General features: G+C 40.2%; 1 protein-coding gene across 5 annotated transcripts in view; it reads right to left on the reverse strand.

Moving 5' to 3' along the window:
* The window catches only part of HERC2 (HECT and RLD domain containing E3 ubiquitin protein ligase 2), a 116718-nt gene extending 95081 nt beyond the window's left edge, over window positions 1-21637 (reverse strand). For all 5 annotated transcript variants that reach the window (XM_054188733.1, XM_054188735.1, XM_054188734.1 and 2 more), the window contains exons 1-4: window positions 21538-21637; window positions 20673-20789; window positions 9006-9120; window positions 196-333 (exon numbers count right to left, since the gene is read on the reverse strand). In XM_054188733.1, coding sequence (XP_054044708.1) covers window positions 196-333; window positions 9006-9120; window positions 20673-20744 — 325 coding nt within the window. In that variant the 5' untranslated portion in view covers window positions 20745-20789; window positions 21538-21637. The remainder of the gene's footprint in view (window positions 1-195; window positions 334-9005; window positions 9121-20672; window positions 20790-21537) is intronic.
* Window positions 21638-22324: the final 687 nt, after the last annotated feature.

Consider the following 22324-nt stretch of genomic DNA (forward strand, 5'->3'; position numbering starts at 1 on the left):
AAATCTGAAAGTAATTATAGTAAATGTTTAACTTGAATCACAGTTAACCACTTATCCAACTTATTCCGCTAACTTAACAGATGCATCTGTCAGCAAGTACATTGGATCCAAGTACATTGGATTCATGCTACGAAAGTAGTGATCAATATAGAAAATGTAACACTTCAGTGATAACGACCAAAACAGCTGTAATACCTGGTTGTTTGCCCCACACCCAACTCTCAACAATCGATTTGGCCCTGTAAGTAGGTAGCAGAGTCTCTTCTTCATCTTTCTTTTCTTTGTCGTTTTGTTCTTCTTTCTTTGATGCAGTTTGGCATTCAGTGCTGTCATCTAAAGAAAAAAAGGAGAGGGGGGAAAAGATCAGTTAAGCTACTTCCCCCTTGAATTCAGTTCTAGATTAGAAATTTAAAGATGAAATGCCCAGCCCACAAGTTTATAGCAATATTGTCTTTCATTAAGAGTACAGGGTGGAGGGAAGTAGTATTTTACCATGTTAACTGTCACAGGTGCTAGCTCTCATGTTACATTTCATAAGACAGTGACCTTAGAATCCAGAAAACACTGCTGTAACCTCCTAGGGAGGATGAACGTTTGATATCAACACCATCATGTAAGACTTGCAAAGCATTTGCAAGGAACAGTATCACAAAGAACGCACTTTAAATCAGATTTTGCTCCTAACTATCCGCATTTCTGTAGTATTTCCTTGTTTTCCTATTCCAACACAGAAAAAAAGATAGCAATTGCCTTAATTTCAAAATCAAGGAGAGCTATATATTGACATTTACACTAATTTTATGCAGCAATATTTCAACATCTGTAATGCATCTAGCATCTTAGTAATTACCAGCAAGTCATGTAAATAATACCACCACTTTCTGTCCAAACAACAAAACAGCATTTGCAATCCTTTTGAGATTACTTTCATAAAGACAGAACACAGACATTAGTCACTTATCTCTGTAATCAAAGGCTGCATCAAAGTCCCAATTTTCTAAACACAACAGAACTAGACAGATGGAAGTCTCTCCTTGTTCATATTGGAGATATAGACTCCCATATCCATGCTTCCAGTCAGTTCAATGCATGAGATTGCCTTGCAATTAAAGGCCACGTTGGCAAATGCTTTCCTCACCCTGACCTTCTTTTCTAAAAATATCCCCCAAAATTTCTCCAGTCCAGCATTTGCAACTTAACAATGAAGAGTTTAGTTCCAGCCATTTTCACCAGTCTGCTCCTCCATTCCTATCTGCCAATCTAGTCTACAGACACATCCCTCCCAAACGTCCTGGCCACGACATGCCAGACAAACATTAGAATTTTGTCTTATTTCATATCTCACCCCCACATCCAAGAAATATAATATTTGTACCAGCATATTTCAAAAGACAATAATAACAAAGAGGTTTTACAGCTGCTGCCAGACACAGAACATCTGATAGCAGCCTGCCTCAGACTCACCATGACCCCACTTGGAGATCAAAGGCTCTCATTACCTCAGAACATACAAAATACACCTACCACAGTGTACAAAAACATTCACCTATTCTTTCCGCCTGGCCTGAAAAAAAGTGAATGCCTAACCTGGTTGTAACTGGATCTGTGATTGCCTCTGTTAAAAATTTATTAGGCTGCAGACAATAGCACCTCCCAAAATAAACCTTTTTAAGGTGTCTTAATTACAAGTACAAGGTGTAAGGTGCCAAGTTGTAAATTAAAGCCAACCTTTAACACATACAAGTGCTCAGGAGGTGGCAGATGAAGACTGAAGGAGCACAGGGAAAAAAAAAAGAAGAGGAGACATAACTGCAGCACACATGCTGCAGCTGAGATTGTGAGCTAAGGAGGGGATAGCAAAGGTCACTTGAGAACAGGAAAAAGCAGTTTGGATATCCCACTTTTAAGTGCAAATCATACAGAGTATAACCATTTCTCTCAAACACCAAGGAAGAGCCTATAGTACAGCAGTCACCAGCATCGTAACACACGTCCAAAACGTGACTGAATCTAGCCATTTCTATTCCAAGGCACAAGCAAATAATATTAAAGGCACAGATTCCACGACAGAGTTAAACCAGTGACTAAGGACGCTGTTTAGCCCCAGTAGTTCAGAATATTCCCACAGTAACACCATAATCTCACTGTTTCTCCATTCACCCACACATCTAGAGACACACTCCGCAGGGTCTGGGATTTTAGTTAGTGGGTAGAAAGGTGTTGTGCCAAGACACTAGGTTTCGCAGGCAGCTGTAAGAGAACTTGTTATGCTTTTTAACAGATCGTTGGCAAAAGGATGACAACAAAGGGCTACAAACTTAGTCATTTTCACCAACTCTGCACTGCAAATAGAGAAGGTCCTGATCCAGGTTGGAACTTAAACTTTGTATTGTATAAAAACAACTTTGACATCCTCCATACGGAGGATTTTTTTTTCATTGTCTGTATGAACAGAAGAGGGGTGCAATGAGAGAAGTGGGAAGGAGCTGAGCTAAAACTCACATTAAAAGCCCATGTCAAATTGTTTCACAATTCACTATACTTGCAAAAAAAAAAAAAAAAAAAAAAAAAAAAAAAACCAAAAACACCAAACACTTGCACCATGAGGAACAAAGTCAGTATCAGTCTAGACTGAAGACATCATAACCATGGAAGCTCAGTTATGCTTAGAGAAAGGGATTTTTAAAATGGGAACCCCAAAGATTTTTCAGAAAGGGGGGCAGGGAGGAAAAAATCTTGGGTGAAGCCAGCACAGGCTAAAATAACAAGTAATAAGAAAGTTTTCAAAGCAATGCATGAAAAAATATGCTGCAGTGAAGTTAAAACAGGTTGTCACGTTTTTCTCAGACTGAAGTGTGAGTACTGTGGTGGGGGAAAACAACTGCATAACCTTTCCGTGAAAGAACTTTCTCTGAACTATGTTTTGGCCTACAACCTTAAGCCTCCTGCTTAGCCAGTCAAAACTGAGGAACTGAAGTAACCATCCTCAATTAGAAGTTAGCTCCCAAACCAAAGCACAGTAGCTCACCACATGTGCTCTACCTTGCACAGCAATAGCCTAATCCAGCATAAACAAAGAATAAAATGGAAGCAACTCAAGGTGGAACTTGTATTTCATATTCAATGAAGAAAATAACTGACACTACAGAGCCGCCTCTGGCGCCTGTTACAGCATGATCTTGTGCCACTCTTAAATGCCCACGAACTGATACAGCTAGGAATCCCCCAATAGAAACAAAAAGCCTGCAACAGTTTCCCAACAGATGTTGCCATTCAAAAGGCATGAAGTTACACAGCGCCCTTTAGGCAAGGGCTGCGTTTTACAACCACACTAAAATAGTATCGGGCGGTCCCAGATTCAGGAAATATTTCAGCTGCAATAGATAATTATAATTTGTTCTCCATCAAAGAGCTCTTCTTTATATATATAAAGATATATATATATTAGATATATACATATAACTGATAGTTATTTTTGAAGGAAGGATGCATGCTTAACTACTTGCAAACCATGTTTACACAGCCTTCCAGGTGCAGAAGTCCAGATTCTGATCTCCTAACCCTAATCAGAAATAAAGTTTCTTTTCTTCCCTGGTGTAATTTTTCTTTTTTTAAAACACACTCTTTAAATTAGCTGTTGAATATGCAATAAAGCATTTTACACTCATGAAGTCAAACTGTTCAACAGGGTGACTGCAGACTTCCTGCAAAGAGAGTACGATAAATCACAGCCAAGTACTGAACGCTTGAAGCATTGGTTACAGCCACTATAGCTGGGTTGGGGAAAGCAGAAAAGAGGGAGAGAAAAGAGGCATTCTTCGCTTTTAACAAGTTCTTTCATACACAGGAAAGGAGGCTCAAAGCAGGAGCCAACGTCTATGGCTGCTCGCTTACTATAGCTTGATACATGCGGTCTGAATGTTAGCACCCATAACCAATTCCCACATACCACTATTCCTATTATAAAGATTTGGTTTCTGCCAGCCTCTCTGGAACTGCTTGTGCCTTTTATGACCTATATGCAGGTGCAACACTGAATGAAGTCTATGGATTCAACAGCACTAGGCTGACAAAGGCCCAACTTCCCAGAACATAAGAGACGAGGAAGCCCGCAGTGTTTACCAAAGGCAGGACAGAGGTATGAAGCTGATGATTTTATATTTTTGCCCTGGAACTTAAAACCCACAAAAAACAGAGACCTGCATAGTGCATAGTTGACTCATATGTCTTAAAAAATTACAGTAATAGTTTTCTAACTTAAGAATTTAGTAAGAATAACTTTATTTAATATTTTTTATTATTTTCAGTACACAGCTTCTAGTATACAAGTATTAATCTGATCCAAATTTCCTGAGGGCAGCCTGATTATCTTTTAAGTATTTGCCATGCTGCAACTGCACCTGTATTTGGACATCACTACTGTCACAGCTGTGTCCTCAGATGATACTTGGAAACATGCATACACATTCTGCTGAATGTTTTTATCAAACACGTTTTTCTGAAAGTGCCATGAAGAAAAAACAAGAACGTTATTCCTAACCAAATGTTCTCGCTAACAGTAGGAAAAAAAATACACTATTCGCATACTCTTCCTAGAGAGAAAAGGAATGCTTTTCGCTATCAATAGCATGGTCTTCCAGTCTGTTGCCACTGCTGATATCTCCTGAAAGAATGAAGTGCCTCTTCTCAGCATCCCAGTCAGCATCAACAGAGAGCAGAGCTATAGCACTGGTGAAGAAAAGGAGTTACAATGGATGAGCATAAATCAGAACTCAAAACAGCCTGAATAAAAAGGACTACTTACAGGAACCTCTCTTCTTTATCTCCAAATTAGTCAATCTAGCAGCAGAATCTGAATACAGAGATTGAAACGCATTGCTTTTAATATAAATCTTAATATCAATCTCATTACTGCTATGTACTTTTACCTCGCCTCTTGAACTACATTTGTAGATCATTTATGCAATAAAAGTAACTACCAACTAAACAGACTGAAATATTCTAGATTTTAATTTCATGGAACTCAATTTGAGCTGCAAGTTCAGAGGTGCAAACTGACCACCAATTTTTCTGGTTCCAAGACTCACTATCGCCTAATGGAATCAAATATATAATCTGATCAACGTTGACCAAAAATAGCCTAGATTAGCTTTTTCTTCTCAAAGCTCAAATTTAGTAAGCAAGATGATTATATTTTACCAATCCTGCAGGCCAGTACAATGGCATTTACAAAGGCTAACTTCACTGAAAGAGAATTCATACACTAATTCAAAGAGTTAAGAGCCTGAAAAAGCTATATTCAAATTTCTAAACTACTGCAACTTTTCAAGAAATAGGTGTTTTAGCAGTACCTACGTAGAAGACAGATACTCCAGTTGTGAAAATGAACAGATGCAATCTGTCCTATATAATACCTACACTTCACCCCTCCAGAGGAATAAAATGGCAGAATACTTGTGCTACGCTACTTCAGTCTAATTTATGATTTAATTTTTTAAGAAAAAAATCACAACGTGTCAGAAAACTGGTGTATGCAGACCTACTTTTAAGGATGCAAAACCAAAAATCAAAGCTATACGGGATTCCAAGTCAGCTCATACATGATCTTTCCACAGGCCTGCAGTTCAAGCCAAACAACTGCAGAGCAGTGAGTTCACATGAAGGAGCACGTTCTGTGGATGGAGTCTCTGAAGGCTATTTCAGCTTTTAGCCAGGAGCACCATGCCACTATTTCAATCCCATTATTGATAAAGTCAAAAGTAAACACGATGCCACATCAAGATATTTCAGAAACCTCAATATCATGGAACACCCAATGCAAAATATTAGAACAACTCTTATTTCTGTAATATATTGAACATGCCTCTAGTCAAAGAATTTGGCAAAAGAAGGTAAAACACTGAGAGATTCACATAATGCTCACTTTAGAACAGGTCTCTATGTCTGTTCGTTATTTATACCTAACCTACCATATGCATGTATTGGGTGTAGATGGCCAGGATTTGGTATGGGCAGGGGAGTGCACCTGATGGGTGGCCTGTGTGTGAGGAGAGTCCGTGGCTGCCCCACATCAGACACAGTGGTCCCAACAAACACACCACAGGGCAGAGCTGAGCCCCTCAGCAAAGATGGTGGCACCTCAGGGAGCATGCGTAAGAAAGGGCAAAAATGACAGACAGGCAGAAGAGGAGATGGGGTGGGGCAAAGAAGTGAGGAACAGCATATTAACACCAAGCTCATGGAGTAAGGGGGAGGAAGTGCTCCATGTGCCTCCACTGCAGCCCACAGAAGAGACGGTGGTGAAGCAGATAATTCCCTCAGGCGGGAGGGGAGGACCACCGTGGGGCAGGTATTCTGCAACCCATGGAGAGGACCATGCTGGAGCAGGTCATGAAGGACTACAGCCATGGAAGGGATCCCGTGCCGGATCAGGGGTGTGAGGAAGAAGGAGCGGCAGCAATGAACTGTTGAGGACTGACCGAAACCCTCATTCCCCATCCCTCTGTGCCACTGGGTGGGCTGCTAGAGAAGTCAGAAAGAAAGGAATGAAGTTGAGCCTGGGAAGGAATGGCAAGGGGAAGGTGTTGTTTTAATTTATATCTTTGTTACTCACTATCCAACTCTATCTTAATCGGCAATAAATTAAATCAATTTTCCCCAAGTCAAGTCTGTTTTGCCCATGACAGTAATTGGTAAGTGATCTCTCTGGCTTTATCTCGACCCACAAGCTTTTCCATTTTATTTTCTCCCTCTGTCTCACTGAGAGGGGGCACTGAGTGAGCAGCTGGGTGGGCAGCTGGCTAAGGTCAGCCCACCACAACACAGTACTGGAAACAACAAGGGGCAGTCTTGTTTAAGAAAAAAAAAAAATCATACATGTATATATGAAAGCTTTTGAAAGCCTCATCACAGCTTGGACCACTGACATTTTAAGGTAAAATAAATGCCTTATTTCTCCAGTAAACTGACAGAATGTTTGTATTTTTAAGTAACAGTATCCTACAGCCTTAAACACTTTATACCTTTTGGATCCTTCCAAGTCACATGCACATACATACATACACTCAACATTTAAAAAAAAAAACTTCATATCATTCTTCAGAATAGGCATCCCAAGTGTGGATGAATGTGTAAAGTCACAGATGATTGACTTCCTTAGCACATCTGGTTTTTCACTTTACACTGCTGTCTACGTTTTGGATCAAAACTAACCGCTTGCATTTTCCTACTTGACATTTCAATGATTCCCCTGAAAACAAACAGGAATTATATTATAACATTCTTCTATAAGCTTTTTCAGAATCATTGAAAGCACTACAGCACCATAACTAACAAAAATCCCAATTCTCTGTGGCTACTTAGCTATAAAGATATTGGAAGAATAGTTCTCTATCAAAGACCAGGACAGGTACAATTCTAAAAACAATGTGTAAGTATGTGGCACAAAAAGAGGAAATTGCATCAATTTCATTTGTAAAGCAGGTATTTACCTTAATATATTGTCTTTATTATTACAGATGTTTCTTATCTTTTCGCTACATGACAGCGGAGTATATTGAAATGTCATACCACGACTGTCACAACACTTCTATCATGAGCTGTCAGCAAATGGGAAAGCATTTTGCACAGTTCATTTAGGGGATAACCTTTCACTGCATCAAGTTTATGTCTTTTAGTAATATACATTAAACTAGACAATCCTAAGAAAAAAAAATAAATTACACTACCTCCACCCATTTAATGACCAGCTGCTGTAGTAGCCCTTCTGATAAGATCAGTTTTATTTTCATCCAACGTCAACAACAATATTCAACAGCACCAGAAAAAGGACAACAAAGTCTTCCAGCTCTGAAACAGTTAGGAGCATAACTCTAGTCCTTACTACACACGCAACCACCCACAACCTAGGAAGCTTATACTCCTGATAAAATAACATATAATTCGCTCTCCTCTCAAACTAATTATTTTAGCTTCTTTCCTGTAGAAATAACTTCCTCTAGTCAAAAAGTTTTTTTTTCTTACCCCCCCTTCTTTTTTAAAGGAGACAAAGCATAGGTACCAAAAAAAAATTTCTCTCCATATGAAATTAAGCATCACTGGTTTGAAAAATCACATCTATCCAACAATAACAGTAGAAGAAGTAACAGAAGATGAAATAATAGTTCTCTGCTACCAAAGGCACTATTTCCACCGTTCTCCTAGAGAGAGCCTCATTCACTTGAGAATCACATGAATTACTGACAAAACTTATCTGACCATTTGGTGAACCCATTTCAGACCGATTAGGAAACATAAACCTTTTTCTTTTTTGGCCAGGTTAGTTTTCTGTTCAATAAGGACTCAAAAGAGCACCACAATCAGCAGAAGGTAAAAAAGGCAAGACCACAGTCACTTCACTTTGGCAAAACCCTACACGAAACAAAATCCACAAAACCCACCTCCACCAAAATAATCTCTCTAAACAGATGGATCACTCTGCCACTTGTAGGATTAGTAGTGTTTGAACTGCTCTCAAGTACACTAGAAGGCAAAAACAAATAAACAAAAAAGCACTACATTCTCAGTCAGATTGTGGACAGTTTTTTAGCTGACCTTTTAGTCACTTTATGAGGATTGTAAACAAAATTAGAAATAGCAGTATCAGCTTTATCCCATTCCTCAGTCCACTTCCTTTAAACAGAGGCTTCAGCTGTAAACAGACCAAGCATACCAAACAAAAGGACACTGCCAAGCCTCTCTCATAATAACATGCCTAGTTATGAAGTTTAATTTCAAAAGGCTGGAACACATTTAAGCCCTCAAATGAGGGCTTAAAACATTACCTTTCCGTACACTTTTAAGAAATCAGTTTCACTTGTATTTAATTCAAAACACGAACACCTGGAAATTGTATAGACAGGTGACAATAAACCAAAGTTTTGTGGCAGTATGAAATCTGACTTTCATTTTCATCATCAAGATGAAAAAAAAAGTGAACAAATAAAAAAAATTTTAAAAATCCATACCTTTTCTTGGAGGTAGTTCACCATTTTGTGTTAACTCTGTTCCAGGATATACAATCTCTCCATCTTTTACCATTTCATTCCACAAGCCACATAGTCCATCTCGTGTAAAAGCAAGCTGTTAAAAATAATACATGATATATATAGTTACACACAACAATTTTCTCTCAAGCCAACTCAAGCTAACATTTAAAATATATCAGATTTTATATTTTGTCCCAGAAGAAAGAAAACACATGTATCACTCCATTGGTATATTCATTGTGTGTGTCTATGACAGGGATTTAAACGATCTTCAGGATCATTTCAGGATTCTCCAGCTATGGTATTTTCAGACTAAAAACTCAAAACAGTAACTTTTAAATAGGCTCAAATACAGCAAGCATGGATTACATTTAAATACTTTGTATTTAAATATATCAAAAGCATGGATTTGGTCACCTCAGAACTATCCACATATTCAAGATGACACCATACAATAATCCAGGGGACATGGGGTGGGGTGTTCATTTTGCCTTCAGGAAAAGCCATCCAAATAAAGCCAAATAAAGCATAAAGTCACAAAACAGGGAAGCATGAAGAAAGTCACTACAGTCCCCTCTCCAAACCAGCAACCAAAGAGCTGGGCACTCAATCAGAACACAATTCAGTCAAGGCACAGATTCATAAACGTACTTAACTAGTTCAGACTGGTCCTACTGTGCGAAGCATCTCTCACAGCCCTCCCTCTTCCTTCCAGCTGATACAATGCCTCCTCTCGCACTCAGACAAATGCACGTGCATGATCATCTGCCGAACTAGATTATAGAACTGATCAAGACTAAAACCAGCTGTGCCTGGCGGAAAAGCGAGAGGCCGCCTCAGCCCATGTCAGATCCCAATACACTCCACAGGCAATAGGACAAATGCTTGCAATAGAACAAGCGGCAGGACTGTGTTAGCTGGAAGCACTCATGAAAGCCCCCCCTGTAACACGAGTCTCCTAATGATTTATCAATTTGGATCTCTCTTGAAGAATCCTAATGACCAGGATAAGTTGTCTTTGACTGACGATGTTCTCTGCTTCATAAACCGCTGCAAAACAGATGTCAACATCCCAAGAGAATTCCGTAATAGCCAGGCTATAATTTGCAACCGTATAGCATAAGGGAGGAGGGGAGTACATGAAATTGAAAAACAGAATACCTTTAGCATACCAAAGTGGAGACATTTAAAAAAAAAAACCTGCTGGAGGCTTATTCAGAAGCATCTTTGTGTTATGTAACTAGCATTCAAATCCAAAGTGTTTTAACTGAGGAGTAATTCAAAGATGTTACTTACACAATCCCTGTAAAATCTTTACCCTTAAACACAGAAGTCTGCTTATACTTTACTGTGATCTATTTCCTAATGATATTTTAATGATTAAAGATTGCAGGTTTTCAGAGTCAGAACCACCAGTAGGGAAGTCATTTGCTGATCTAGCTAATCTCAGTTAACAAGAAAAATTAAAGACAAGCTGCATGTTTTGACACCACTGTAACACACTAAATTACCATACCAGTTTCTTGACTTCAAATGGCATACTTCAGAAAATCACTCCGACACATATTAATAACTTCAATCATTTTTCTTTCAGCATAAAATATGAGTGGACACAATGTATGTATTTTCACTTACTATTTCCTGATCCCAAGGGGATAAGAGGGGAAAAGAATCACACAGCATGAGCTAGACATTATTCAACTTATCTGCGATATATCAGTGGTGCAGCACCAGAATTACACCGTGACCATGCTTCACTGAAAGGTACAGTCCCTGTTCTTCAGGGCTAGACAGCACATAGGGCTTTTGCAAAGATTCTGTGTTTTGCTGTAAGTTTTACATTTGGCTTATTTTTTAAAAATTGGAATAGCCTGAAGTTGCATTTCAACAACGAAAAAAAAATAAAATCAACCATTCACCATTGACTGAACTTCTTGCATTGTTCACAGTCTATAAATATTTCAAAAATAAATGGTGTTCACTTTCTCCATCATCAGATGTGGTCATTTATTTTAGTGGGGCACTTAAGGAATTTATTTGTTACATATTTTTTCTTGCAAAAAAATAGCTAAACACAACTGTCACTACTTTTGGCTCATAGGGTCCTGCACCTGGGAAGGAAGAATGCCAAACACCAGTATAGGTTAGGGGCGGACATGCTGGGAAGCAGCTCTGAGGAGAAGGACCTGGGGGTCCTGGTAGACAGCAAATTATCCATGAGCCATCAGTGTGCCCTTGTCGCCAAGAAGGCCAATGGCATCCTGGGCTGCATAGGGAAGACTGTGGCCAGTAGGTCGAGGGAGGTCATTCTCCCCCTCTACTCTGCACTGGTGAGGCCACAACTGGAGTACTGTGTCCAGTTCTGGGCTCCCCAGTTCAAGAGGGACAGGGAACTACTGGAGCGAGTCCAGCGAAGGGCAACCAAGATGATTGTGGGACTGGAGCACCTCCCTTATGAGGAAAGGCTGAAAGAGCTGGGACTCTTTAGCCTGGAGAAGAGAAGGTTGAGGGGGGACCTGATTAATGTTTACAAGTACCTAAAGGGTGGGTTTAAGGAGGACGGAGCCAGGCTCTTTTCAATGGTTCCCAGCGACAGGACCAGGGGCAATGGGCACAAGCTAGAACATAGGAAGTTCCGTTCAAATACACGGAAAAACTTCTTTACAGTGAGGGTGACAGAGCACTGGAACAGGCTGCCCAGGCAGGTGGTGGAGTCCCCTTCTCTGGAGATTTTCAAGACCCGCCTAGATGCAGCCCTGAGGGATGTGCTTTAGGCAATCCTGCTCTAGCAGGGGAGTTGGACTAGATGATCTCTAGAGGTCCCTTCCAACTCTGAAGATTCCGTGATTCCGTGATATGTCACAGAAGTTTGGGGTTTTTTTTTAAACATTCACTTGTTGAATGCTAACCTATGCTAACATACAAGCTTGAAAAATAGTGAGCAAGGCAACCCTCCAGATGGGTTGCGCAATAAATTATGGTTTTCACAAAGTTAAGATTTTTGTCTGTTAAACTTTTTAAAAATTTTATTTTAAATTCTCATATCACCTTGATACGAAAAATGATTCTCACAGCCCTTAAGCTTACAATCTAAAGGCCTACAGGCTTTGACTTCAAGGTTCTTCATAATGCAGCAGTGTTTTATTTCAGAAAACTTACTACTTTTGTAAGCATTGTTTTCTCTGTTTTAACCTCTAATCCTTTCACGTGGCAGAAAGTTCACCAAAGTCTTTCAAGCAACTAAAACTGAAAAAGTAAAAAAAATTTCTTCTGCCTTGGGTTTGGTGTTAAAATTCTTATCAAAGTCACTTTCGTGGTATGTTGCATTAAGATAGAGCAACCACCAAGATTATAGGTCAGAGAGTTCCCCCTCCTTCTACAAATATCTCAAGTGGAAGCTTACACCATAAGCAGCCTTCAGATAAACAATTCTGCTTTTATCCAGGTTGTAGTTCGCATTTTGCCAGTGGTATATGTGTTGGGGGAGGGAGAAAAGGAAACATGTTTGGAAGTAAAGGAACACTGGACTTTTTTTGTAGCAATAATCAAAGCAACCAACTGAACGAACAATTAAGAAACAGAATTTAAAACCAATTCATCCATCATAACTGAGGGCAACTCAATTCCAACTGTAAAAAGTTCACTATTAATCTGCTTGACATTCAGCAGATATATTAAACAGTGAATTGCCACAATTACAGCCAAAAAGTGAAAGAAAAGTCTGAGGTTTTGAGTGCTAAATTATTCAAGCAATTTTATTTTCATGATCACAAAATTCTATAGCCCTAAGAGAAACATTTCACTTAACCAACAGAAACGGGGAAAAGTGGCTGATGTGCCAGCACGCTGTGCTGCCATCCAGAGCAACGTCAATAGGCTGGAGAAACGGGCCGACAGGAACCTCATGAAGTTCAACATGGGTAAGTGCAAGTCCTGCACCTGGGCAGTAACAACCCCAGGTACCAGTACATGCTGGGGATAACCCAGCTGGAAAGCAGCTTTGCAGAAAAGAACATGGGAGTCCTGGTGGACACCAAGTTGAACATGAGCCACCAATGTGCCTTTGCCAGGAAGAAGGTTAATGGGTATCCTGGGCTGCATTAGGAGGAGTGTTGCCAGCAGGTTGAGGGAGGTGATGCTTCCCCTCTACTAAGCACTGGTGAGGCCACATCTGGAATACTGGGTCCAGTTCTGGGTTCCCCAGCACAAGCAAGACATGGACATACTGGAGAGTCCAACAAAGGGCCACAAAGATAATTAAGGGACTGGAACATCTCTCCTATGAGGAAAGGCTAAGAGAGCTGTGACTGTTTAGCCTGGAGAAGAAAAGGCTCAGGGGGAAACCAGTCAAAGTATATAAATACCTGAAGGGAAGGTGTAAAGAAGAGGGAGCCAGGCTCTGCTCAGTGGCCTCCAGTGGCAGGGCCAGAGGCAATGGGCACAAACTGAAACACAGAAGATTCCCTCTGAACATCAGGGAACATTTTTTCACTGTGATGGTGAGCACAGAGGTGTTGTGGAGTCTCCATCCTTGGAGGTATTCAAAAGTCATTCAGACACAGTCCTGGGAAACTGGTTCTAAGTGGCCCTGACTGAGCAGGGGGGTTGGACGAGATGACCACCAGAGGTCCCTTCCAATCTCAACTATTTGTGATTCTGTGAAACTAGCAGCTGAAGATAACAGTAAATCAATTGTATGGCAGAAAAGTCAAGTATCTGCTCTGACTACACAATCCTGCTTTTCTTTCTTTTTACAGTGTTTTAAGACTATCTTAGACAGCACAAGCACATATTACTTTCTTCTTTTGCTCCCACCAATGCTTCTTGCATTCAGTCATTTGCATGGAGGCCATCAACACATCCAAGTGCTGAGACAGGAGAACTGGAACTCTGTTCAGAACGAATTTCGAAAACATCTCTCTTTGACTTCTATTTTTGAAAAAATATGACTCTTCCTTAAAAATATGGCTCTTCTTACACTCAATTTAAAGAAAGTTCACAAGGCAATTAATGGTGCAGTTTAAGAGAAGAAAAACACATTTGGTGTCCTCATTGTTTTTGAGATACTGGGGTTGTGAGTACAAGAGTACCTACCTGTGTTTTATTAAGTCTAATACTCTCTCACTGTAATGCTTGATTTATTTGGACATCTTTCCCTCTAATAATTTAGTAAATTTGTGAATATTTAAAGGCATAAACTTAACAAACTCAGTAAGCTGAGAAACTAAGAAAGTTTTCATGAACTTCTGCAACTGGCAACAGTTGCAGAGACGTACACTCTGCAAAAACCACATAAGGACCCCAAGTCCCTGCTTGCCCCACGACCTACACACTGCCTTCCCAAGACTGAGCCAACAGCAGCTCCATGCTCCATCACCACTATCTATTGCCCTACAACCTGAGCCCATGCTCTTAATCCCCCTACTCATTCCATCAAATGAAGTGGCATTCCCCACACCTAAAATCTCCCTTGTTCTTCTCATGGCACCTCCTGACCTCCTCTCGGATAAGACCACAGCCACATATCCTCATCTCCTATGCACCTCGCCTTCACAAACCCCAAGCCACTTCCACCATTTGTCACATATTCTCATCCCCAGACCATGTCTTGATCTCTGCACTTGTAAGGCATGTATCTCACCAAACTCATATTTCCCATATAAACCTAAGTCTCACCCCTGCTCACTTATACCAAACCAAAAAAGCAAGGTCCTAAGCAGACTTCAAAGTGAACTTCTACTCTACTGTAAACTAGGCAGCACCCACTCTAATATTTTGCTACTCTCACTTCTGCAGTTAAACTGTAATTTATTCTGGCTGGTACAACATTTAAGTCAAGGGATATCTAGTTTGGTTGCTGGCATATGCTGCTGCGATCCTCCAACAAGGCCTGCAGTGAAATTCCTGTCCATCCCCATCAACTCTAGAGAATAAAACATTGACATTAACATTTCCTTACATTTCAAGAAAACTAAATCTTGCAACCATAACTGGATAAGCTTCTGAGAATTCTCAAAGCACTACTACAATTCTGCTTTTAATAAGTTATTTTAACTATACTCAGCAGCTGTGATTTTGTTCTAAAGTCAACTGTTTAAGTCAGACAAAGGTACTCCATGTGGTACAGCAGATCATGTTCTTGATGTAGTTTCATAAACTTTCCTGCAGAAAGCATAGAAGCCTCCATAAAAAGTTAACTCAAGCTCAAAAAAATGATGTCAGGGTAAGAAAACGACACAAAAGGACAAGGATTGATTCAGGTAAGATTCCTGATTATATAACTGCACTAGAAATTCAAGACAGTGACTTCATAATCACAAAATGTCAATATGGATTTAAAATATAAGCTACTTAAATAATCTTCACCTCAGAATTGCCAGTGAGGGGGAGGGAGAAGGAATATGTCCTTTCATTCAGTTACTTCTGCATTAACCATTGGCTGCATTTTAAAGACTACATTAAAAAAAAAAAAAAAAAAAAACACAACACTTTTCTTTACAAATAGATTAAAAAACAAGATTTTTTTTTCAGCTCAGCATTGCTGAAGAAAATCACAGAATAGTAAGTCCTTTCCCAAGTCTCTCTCTTGTTTTCAGTTTTTTGAATCCATTCAATTGTTGTTTCCTTTCTCATTGTAGTCGTCTTCAGTATTTTGCTCTAGCTTCCTTCCTTCCCTGATGAAGCATGCCTTGGAAGCTGCTTATCATACCTATGCAAACCACAGTGAAACATCACTAGATCTAAACATACTGCTCTAAAGCTCTGATAGCAAAGACAGAAAAGTTCGGCAGCCCCACACTACTTCAACAGATTAAGAGTTAAACTAGAACTTACCCCATAGTAACAGCCTACTGGTCTTCCATTTGTTGAAAAAGTTTATTAACAGTTAATGATCATATGCAAAGAAAAACCACATGATTCCCTCAAACTTAGAAGACAAATTCTCTGACTTTCTCCATTTGCAGAACAGTAGTTCTGTTTGAGCCCATATATTTGCATAAACATTAAATTTAAGTTCTCTAACCTATCACTCCACATATAGTCCTCATTCCTCTGCTGGAAACCACTTATTTTGGAGGGAAAGCATTACTTAGGTTTTTTAAACGATCTAAAAAACAAAACAAAACTAAAACCCTACTGCAAACTTCACTTCCTCTAAAAGCTTAGGAGTTCTCATTTGCAGTTTTCTATATGAACTTCCACATAAGCCCTTCAATTTTTGATCAGAAAACCAAAGCTAAGAAGAAAATTAACAGGAAATCGATGAAATAGAGAAAGCAACTTTCACTAACTTCTTGCTTTTACTAGTAAAACATTGTTTATTTGCATTATCTTCTTATAAGCAAAGACACTGATCTAGATGCTTTAAGAGTGGCATTTTCATGAAAATCAAAATGCCAAATTTAACTTTGAAGGGAAAGTAAAAAGGTTTCAGACCAGTGCAACTCTTACAGGTGGCTCTTTCATTTTAAAGAGCTCACTCTCATCCCTGTGGCAAAAGAAAGTGACAGAAATAGCCTGCCAATCACGAACTCAGAGAAAACTGATGAAAATGCATAATATTCCTCTTGCTCTTGCACCTTGACTGTTGGCTAAAGTCTTTTTGAACACTTCAGGAAAATGGAATTTTTTCACCTCTAACCCCTGCTATTAAGCACAATAGTTCTCCGCAGGATCCAGAATAAGCAGACTAATAAATACCATTCAAACACATACGCCTCCCATTAGCTGACAGCAATTCTAGTTTTTTGTTATTCAGCCATCACTAATTAAAGTTCTCTGCATAAGGTTCTAAATTAGTAGTACGGTACATCTATTTAATTGGAATTATTTTAAGCATACTTTGATTCAGCAGACTGGCTATCTAGGTTTAAGTAAACAATTTTAATCTTCCCTTCCATTTGTATATTCTTTATACTTTCCTTTTCTAAAAAAGGATGTCTTCCCTAGAAACTGCCATTAACACACAATCTCCCATTACACACAGATTTCCCTGTGAACGTGATGGTTTCTACTAGTAATAGACATAAATGGGTAGGTGGTTTTAAATGTATTAATTAAAATCTAGAAAAATAAATTGAAAATTTAAGTGATACACTAACCTTTCAAGCAGGTATGCTAAACACGACCCAGGAAAGTGACTTATACTAAAATCCACCCAGTTTATAACTTCATAGGTTTATTTTATTAATGGTGATATTATCCACATATTGTTGATATATGTAGTACGTTCTCATATTACATATTTTACTACTGATGTTACCTCATTTTGAGCTGAACTATCCTGATTTTTAAGCTGCCATAACAGTTTGTGCTTTTTCAGACAACACAGAATATCTCAATTTTGCTCCACCAGGAAATTTAGATTTTTAATTAAAAAAAAATGTTTCTACCCAGTTCAAAATTACACTAGCAGCTGTAAATCATACAATAATAGGCCAATGAATTACAAAGTTAGTAAAAAGACATAGAATAGTTACGGGGTGCACTTGGGTCCTTGTAGAGCATTTTGTCTTCCTATAATAATATTGATTAGTTTGAGATAAATTAATATAACCAAAAAAATACATTGTCAAGATACAGTTCCATTAACATTTCACACCACTTCAGTTAATCCTACAGGCTAGAGACGCACTGCTATTACAAAAGGGCTTGTGTCTTTGACAGTCTCTTAAGAACAGTGATAATATGCTACATTACACTGGCTTTCTCTCTTAAAAGTAAGATCCCAAAACTGAGTACGAACACTTACATTTGGCCTAGATGCCAGCTGGAACAGTGACGCGCACAGGTGATTAAACACAATCCATGCTAAAATCCACATGTCATTCTTATTATATTAATACCACTATATTATAGACTTGTTAATGCACATAATATCATGTATTACATTAATAATGCAACATTGTCTTGAGCTAAAGCAAAAAAGAATCCCATGGTTTTCAGAGACATTTCACTGGCTTAATACACAGTAACTGCCACAGCCATCAAGTCTAAACAGCAAACTCTCTGGTAATAGTGACGAAAAAAAGCAAGTCAGACTACTAGCCCACCAAACTAAACATTTCAGTTCCAATTCTAGCTATCCTCCCCAAATTTTGCAGCAGCGAAGAACTTCCTTTAAAAACAAAAAAAAAGTTAGTTTTAAAGACTAGTCAGTCTCTGTATGTCTCCTAAAGTAAGAATTCCTCAGTATAATTCTGTTTCTCTAAGGACTTTCACTATAGCGAAAAGTTAAAAATCTAGCTGCAAAGTGAAGAGTTTCAGGGTCTAATTCCAAACAATGATTTGTAGTCAGCTTGATTAATTCACATAAATTAGCGTGTCTTTCTTCAAACCTCTCCTAGGTACTACGCTCATCTTTTCAATTCCTGTTGACAGCCTCTTGAACACCAGTAAGCCCCTTCTATAGCTAGCTGGTAAAAACATACACGGTAGGAAATCAGTATATTCAGTACACATAGACCTTAAAAGATTATGAGATAGGACTTATACCTAGAAAAAAATTTCATACACAGCTGGGTCATCTAGTCAACCAGTAGCTAAAGTAGTCAATCATGAATAGAAAAATTCCCAAGAGCCCAAAACCCCTTTACTTGACAGAAGACATCTGCCATTTAATACATTAAAAAGGACCAATTCAAGACTCACACACACATTTTTTACAATACTCAACACATACATCCAGATAGCATTCTGTGATGTGGACCTGTGTAATACCAAAAACAGTTAACCTAATAAGAAAATTATATTATACCCAGGAGGTCTGGCTAGCCTTCAGATTCCAGAGAAGTGATGTTTGCATCCAACAGATCACAAATGATTACTGTTCTCTTCTTTCATTAATCTCATTATTTTGACTACAGCATGATTGGAAGAAAACAAAGGGAGTACCCCGGCAATTAGAGTCTAACTTGTTATTACTCATAAAGAACTCCTATTTATAAGAGAGCTTATTCACAGAAATTTGTTACAAATTAAGATTTTTATTACTGAAAGGAATTATTACAACACATTAACTACGCAACAGTCTCATAAAACACAAATATTTCATTGCATTTATACACACTCAGCTGAAAATAATCCTTAAAGTTTGGATGGCAACTGAAGCCCTCTTGTCAAAAGTTTATATAAACAGAAAAAAGGGATGTAGAAAAAAAGGCACTACAAATAAAAGGAAAAATCTGACAAATCACATGAACAGTCACATTTTTCACCCCATATAATACAGAAGAAAAAGAGACAATGCATAGCCAGCAGCTGTTACAAAGATTGTCACTTTTTCAGCTAAAATCTTCCTCTCTTCTACAATCGTTGAAGCAACATATTTGTAATCTAGAAGCCAGGTTCCAGGGAACACAAAAACATTTCTGTATTTCTTAATATGCTTATTTTCAAACTGTTTTCTACTATGTTCATTTACCACATTAGCCAAAATACCTAACTTTGGATCAAAACTTTTACTTTGGTAAGATGAAAATAGAACAAATCTAGCCAAATCAAGAGCAAGCCCTGTCATTTTATAGTATTTACATACAAGACCTACTAAATAATGTAACTTCTAAGGCTATATCTGTCACTTCTGATTCCAATTTATCTTGCTTGATATAAAATATTGGAGAAAGGCTGCTTTTGAATCACAGCCGCATGGGGAAAAACCCTTGCCTAACCACAAGAACAGCTGAACTCAACCATTCACACTATCAGCATGTAATTTTGGGTAAAGTCACTCAGGATGCAAGTTTTTAAATTTTTTATTATTATTATTAATCTGTAACCAAGAAATAACACTGTCTGGCCCATCCCAACAAGAATTTCAGAGTTTTGAGCAGGAACTTGTAAAAGTTATTCAAAGTAAGGTATCTATATGCAACATCTGGGGGAAGGAAGGCAATAGACAAGATAGGGAGTTACTCTAGTTACCCATTTCATCTGAAACAAACATAACTGACCCAAACCACTCTACTTCTCTGTATTTTCTGCCTAATTTTCAAACCTGAATTGGGAAAACACGATAGTATCCTCACCCCTGTATCACGCAACTTTGATAAATGAACAGATCATCTTCTAAAACACAAGAAAATTTTCACCGAACACCAACACATTTCAACAAAGACCAGTTCCATTTCAACCACGTATCTTCGATAAAAAAATTAACTCACTTCAAAATGGACAAAATTTAAAGGAAGCCGATACCTGTTATACAAACAACTACAGTAAAAACTAATCTGGATTTTTCAAAATATAAATTAGATTTCCATTGCCTTTTGCTTCAGTTCTCTTGTGTGTTAAAGCTGCTAGCTCATATGGAGGCAAGAAGTTTAGCGACAGCGTAAATAAAGAATTTATAGTTCTAGCAGCAATGCTACACTCAGCTACGTGCTTTGACACTCTCCAAAGATAACATACATAGGTGGTCCAGCCTGTTTCTAAGCAGAAGGGACTGTACTGACAACACAGATATATTTGCAGCTCAAAATAAGTCAGTGTTTCTTCAAGATCAATTTTAAATCAGCATATTCAAAAAATCCTATACATCTATCTCAAGAGCAGTGCTGCAGTCTTGTTTGTCAGCTATTTAGACTAAAAGCATCCTTGATCTACCCCTGAAAGGTCACAATGCAATACAACTGTCTAACTCCTTACCTGTAAGTCTGTCTTCAACCATTTGGAGTCAAACCTAGCTTGAGCAGCCAGACAAAAAGATTCAGAAGACATCTTTCCTTCTCCAGCCTTCTCTCCAGGCTGGCCGAGCAGCCCAACCTGCCAAAAAATGAGAAAAATAACAATCTAGCACATGAAATAAACCACACGAGGTTATTTTTGTTCAGCCTAGGATGGCTTCCACTCGATCGTTAGAAATTCATCGTGAAGAAGCACCTCCCTCATTCACATCCCCCGAAATTGCACGGGGAGATCACCACGCATGAGGAACACTATTGGAACACCCACCCCACCCTGCTTCCCTTCCCTATAGCACTGGTTGAAGGAAGCTTCCCTTCTGCTGCACGGAGCCACACCAGCGGCCTAACGCTGCCCCCCCGCCCCATAAGTGGTGCATGAAATAAATAATTGATCGCAGATTACGCAAGCCGCAGGCCAACATAAAGCGATTATCAGGGTCACCCCCCCACCTCATCGCCCCCCTCCCCCCCCCCCCCGCCAGGCGGCAGCCGAGGCCCAGGGGCTCCCCCTCCCCGCACGACCCCCCCTCCCAGGAGCATCCCCGCCCTCACGGCCCGCTGTCACCGCCCGTTACAGCCACCAGCCGCGGCTCTAACCCGGGGGAGAAGCCGGGGGGGCGCCTCCGGGACGGCGGAAGGCTGAAGGGGCTGAGGGGGCCCGGGCAGCTGAAGGCCCCGCCCGGGCAGGGGGCGCTGCACACGGCGCAGGCCCTCCCCCCCCACAACTGCGGCCAGCTCCACCGGGGCGGGGGGATGGGGGCGCCGCCCCCCACCCCCCGGAGCTAGATGGAGGCATCGGGGCGCGCGCCAGCCTCCCTCGCACTCACCGGCCGGCCGCGACGACGGCGGCGGCTCCTCGCCCCTCGCTTCGCCTCAGTCTACCGCCGCCCGCTCCGGCCCCCGGTAATCCTCGCCCCTCCTTCCTTCGTCCTCCCGCCCACCCCCTCCCCCCTTCCCCGCCTCCGCCGGCAAAGCCGCTCGCCGGCTCCTCCCTCCCTCTCTCCCTCCCTCGAAGATAGGGGAAACGCCGCCAATTGGCTGCCCGGCCCCCAAGTACGCCAGCAAACCGCTGGGCCAATCAGGAGAGGGGAGGAGGGCGGGACATCCTGTCCCGGAGCGGGCCACGGCGGTGGAGGGACCAGGAGGAGGGGGTAGGGGGGAGCCTCGGTCGGCCTGGGGGGTGCGTCTGAAATCGGGCCGGTAATAGCAAAAAACAAAGTCTCCTTTTAGGTAGGATGCAGAGATTAAAAAAAAAAAAAAAAAAAGAGGGTTTGGGTTCGTTGTTTTTTTTTTTTAAGTCACTTTAGGGACCATCTGCAAGTTCTAAGTATTTCAGAACAGAAAGATCAATATTGAGTAGTTGAGAGGCAGACAAAATGGCAGAAACAGCCTCAAAGGGTCGAGGCTGGAAGCGGGAACGTGATGCTGCTATGCAGAAGGGCAGAAGGATGCAGGGGGTGAAATGAGCAGCTGGCAGGTGGCGGCGGGGGCAGCCTGGAGGCAAACTGTAGCTGCTGGTGGCCCAAGTGAGAATCATAGAGTTGTCTAGGTTGGAAGGGATCTTTAAGATCATCGAGTCCAATCATCAACCTGACACTGCTAAAACCACCACTA

Source organism: Rissa tridactyla, chromosome 1 (assembly GCF_028500815.1).
Source record: "Rissa tridactyla isolate bRisTri1 chromosome 1, bRisTri1.patW.cur.20221130, whole genome shotgun sequence".
Taxonomy (NCBI): domain Eukaryota; kingdom Metazoa; phylum Chordata; class Aves; order Charadriiformes; family Laridae; genus Rissa; species Rissa tridactyla.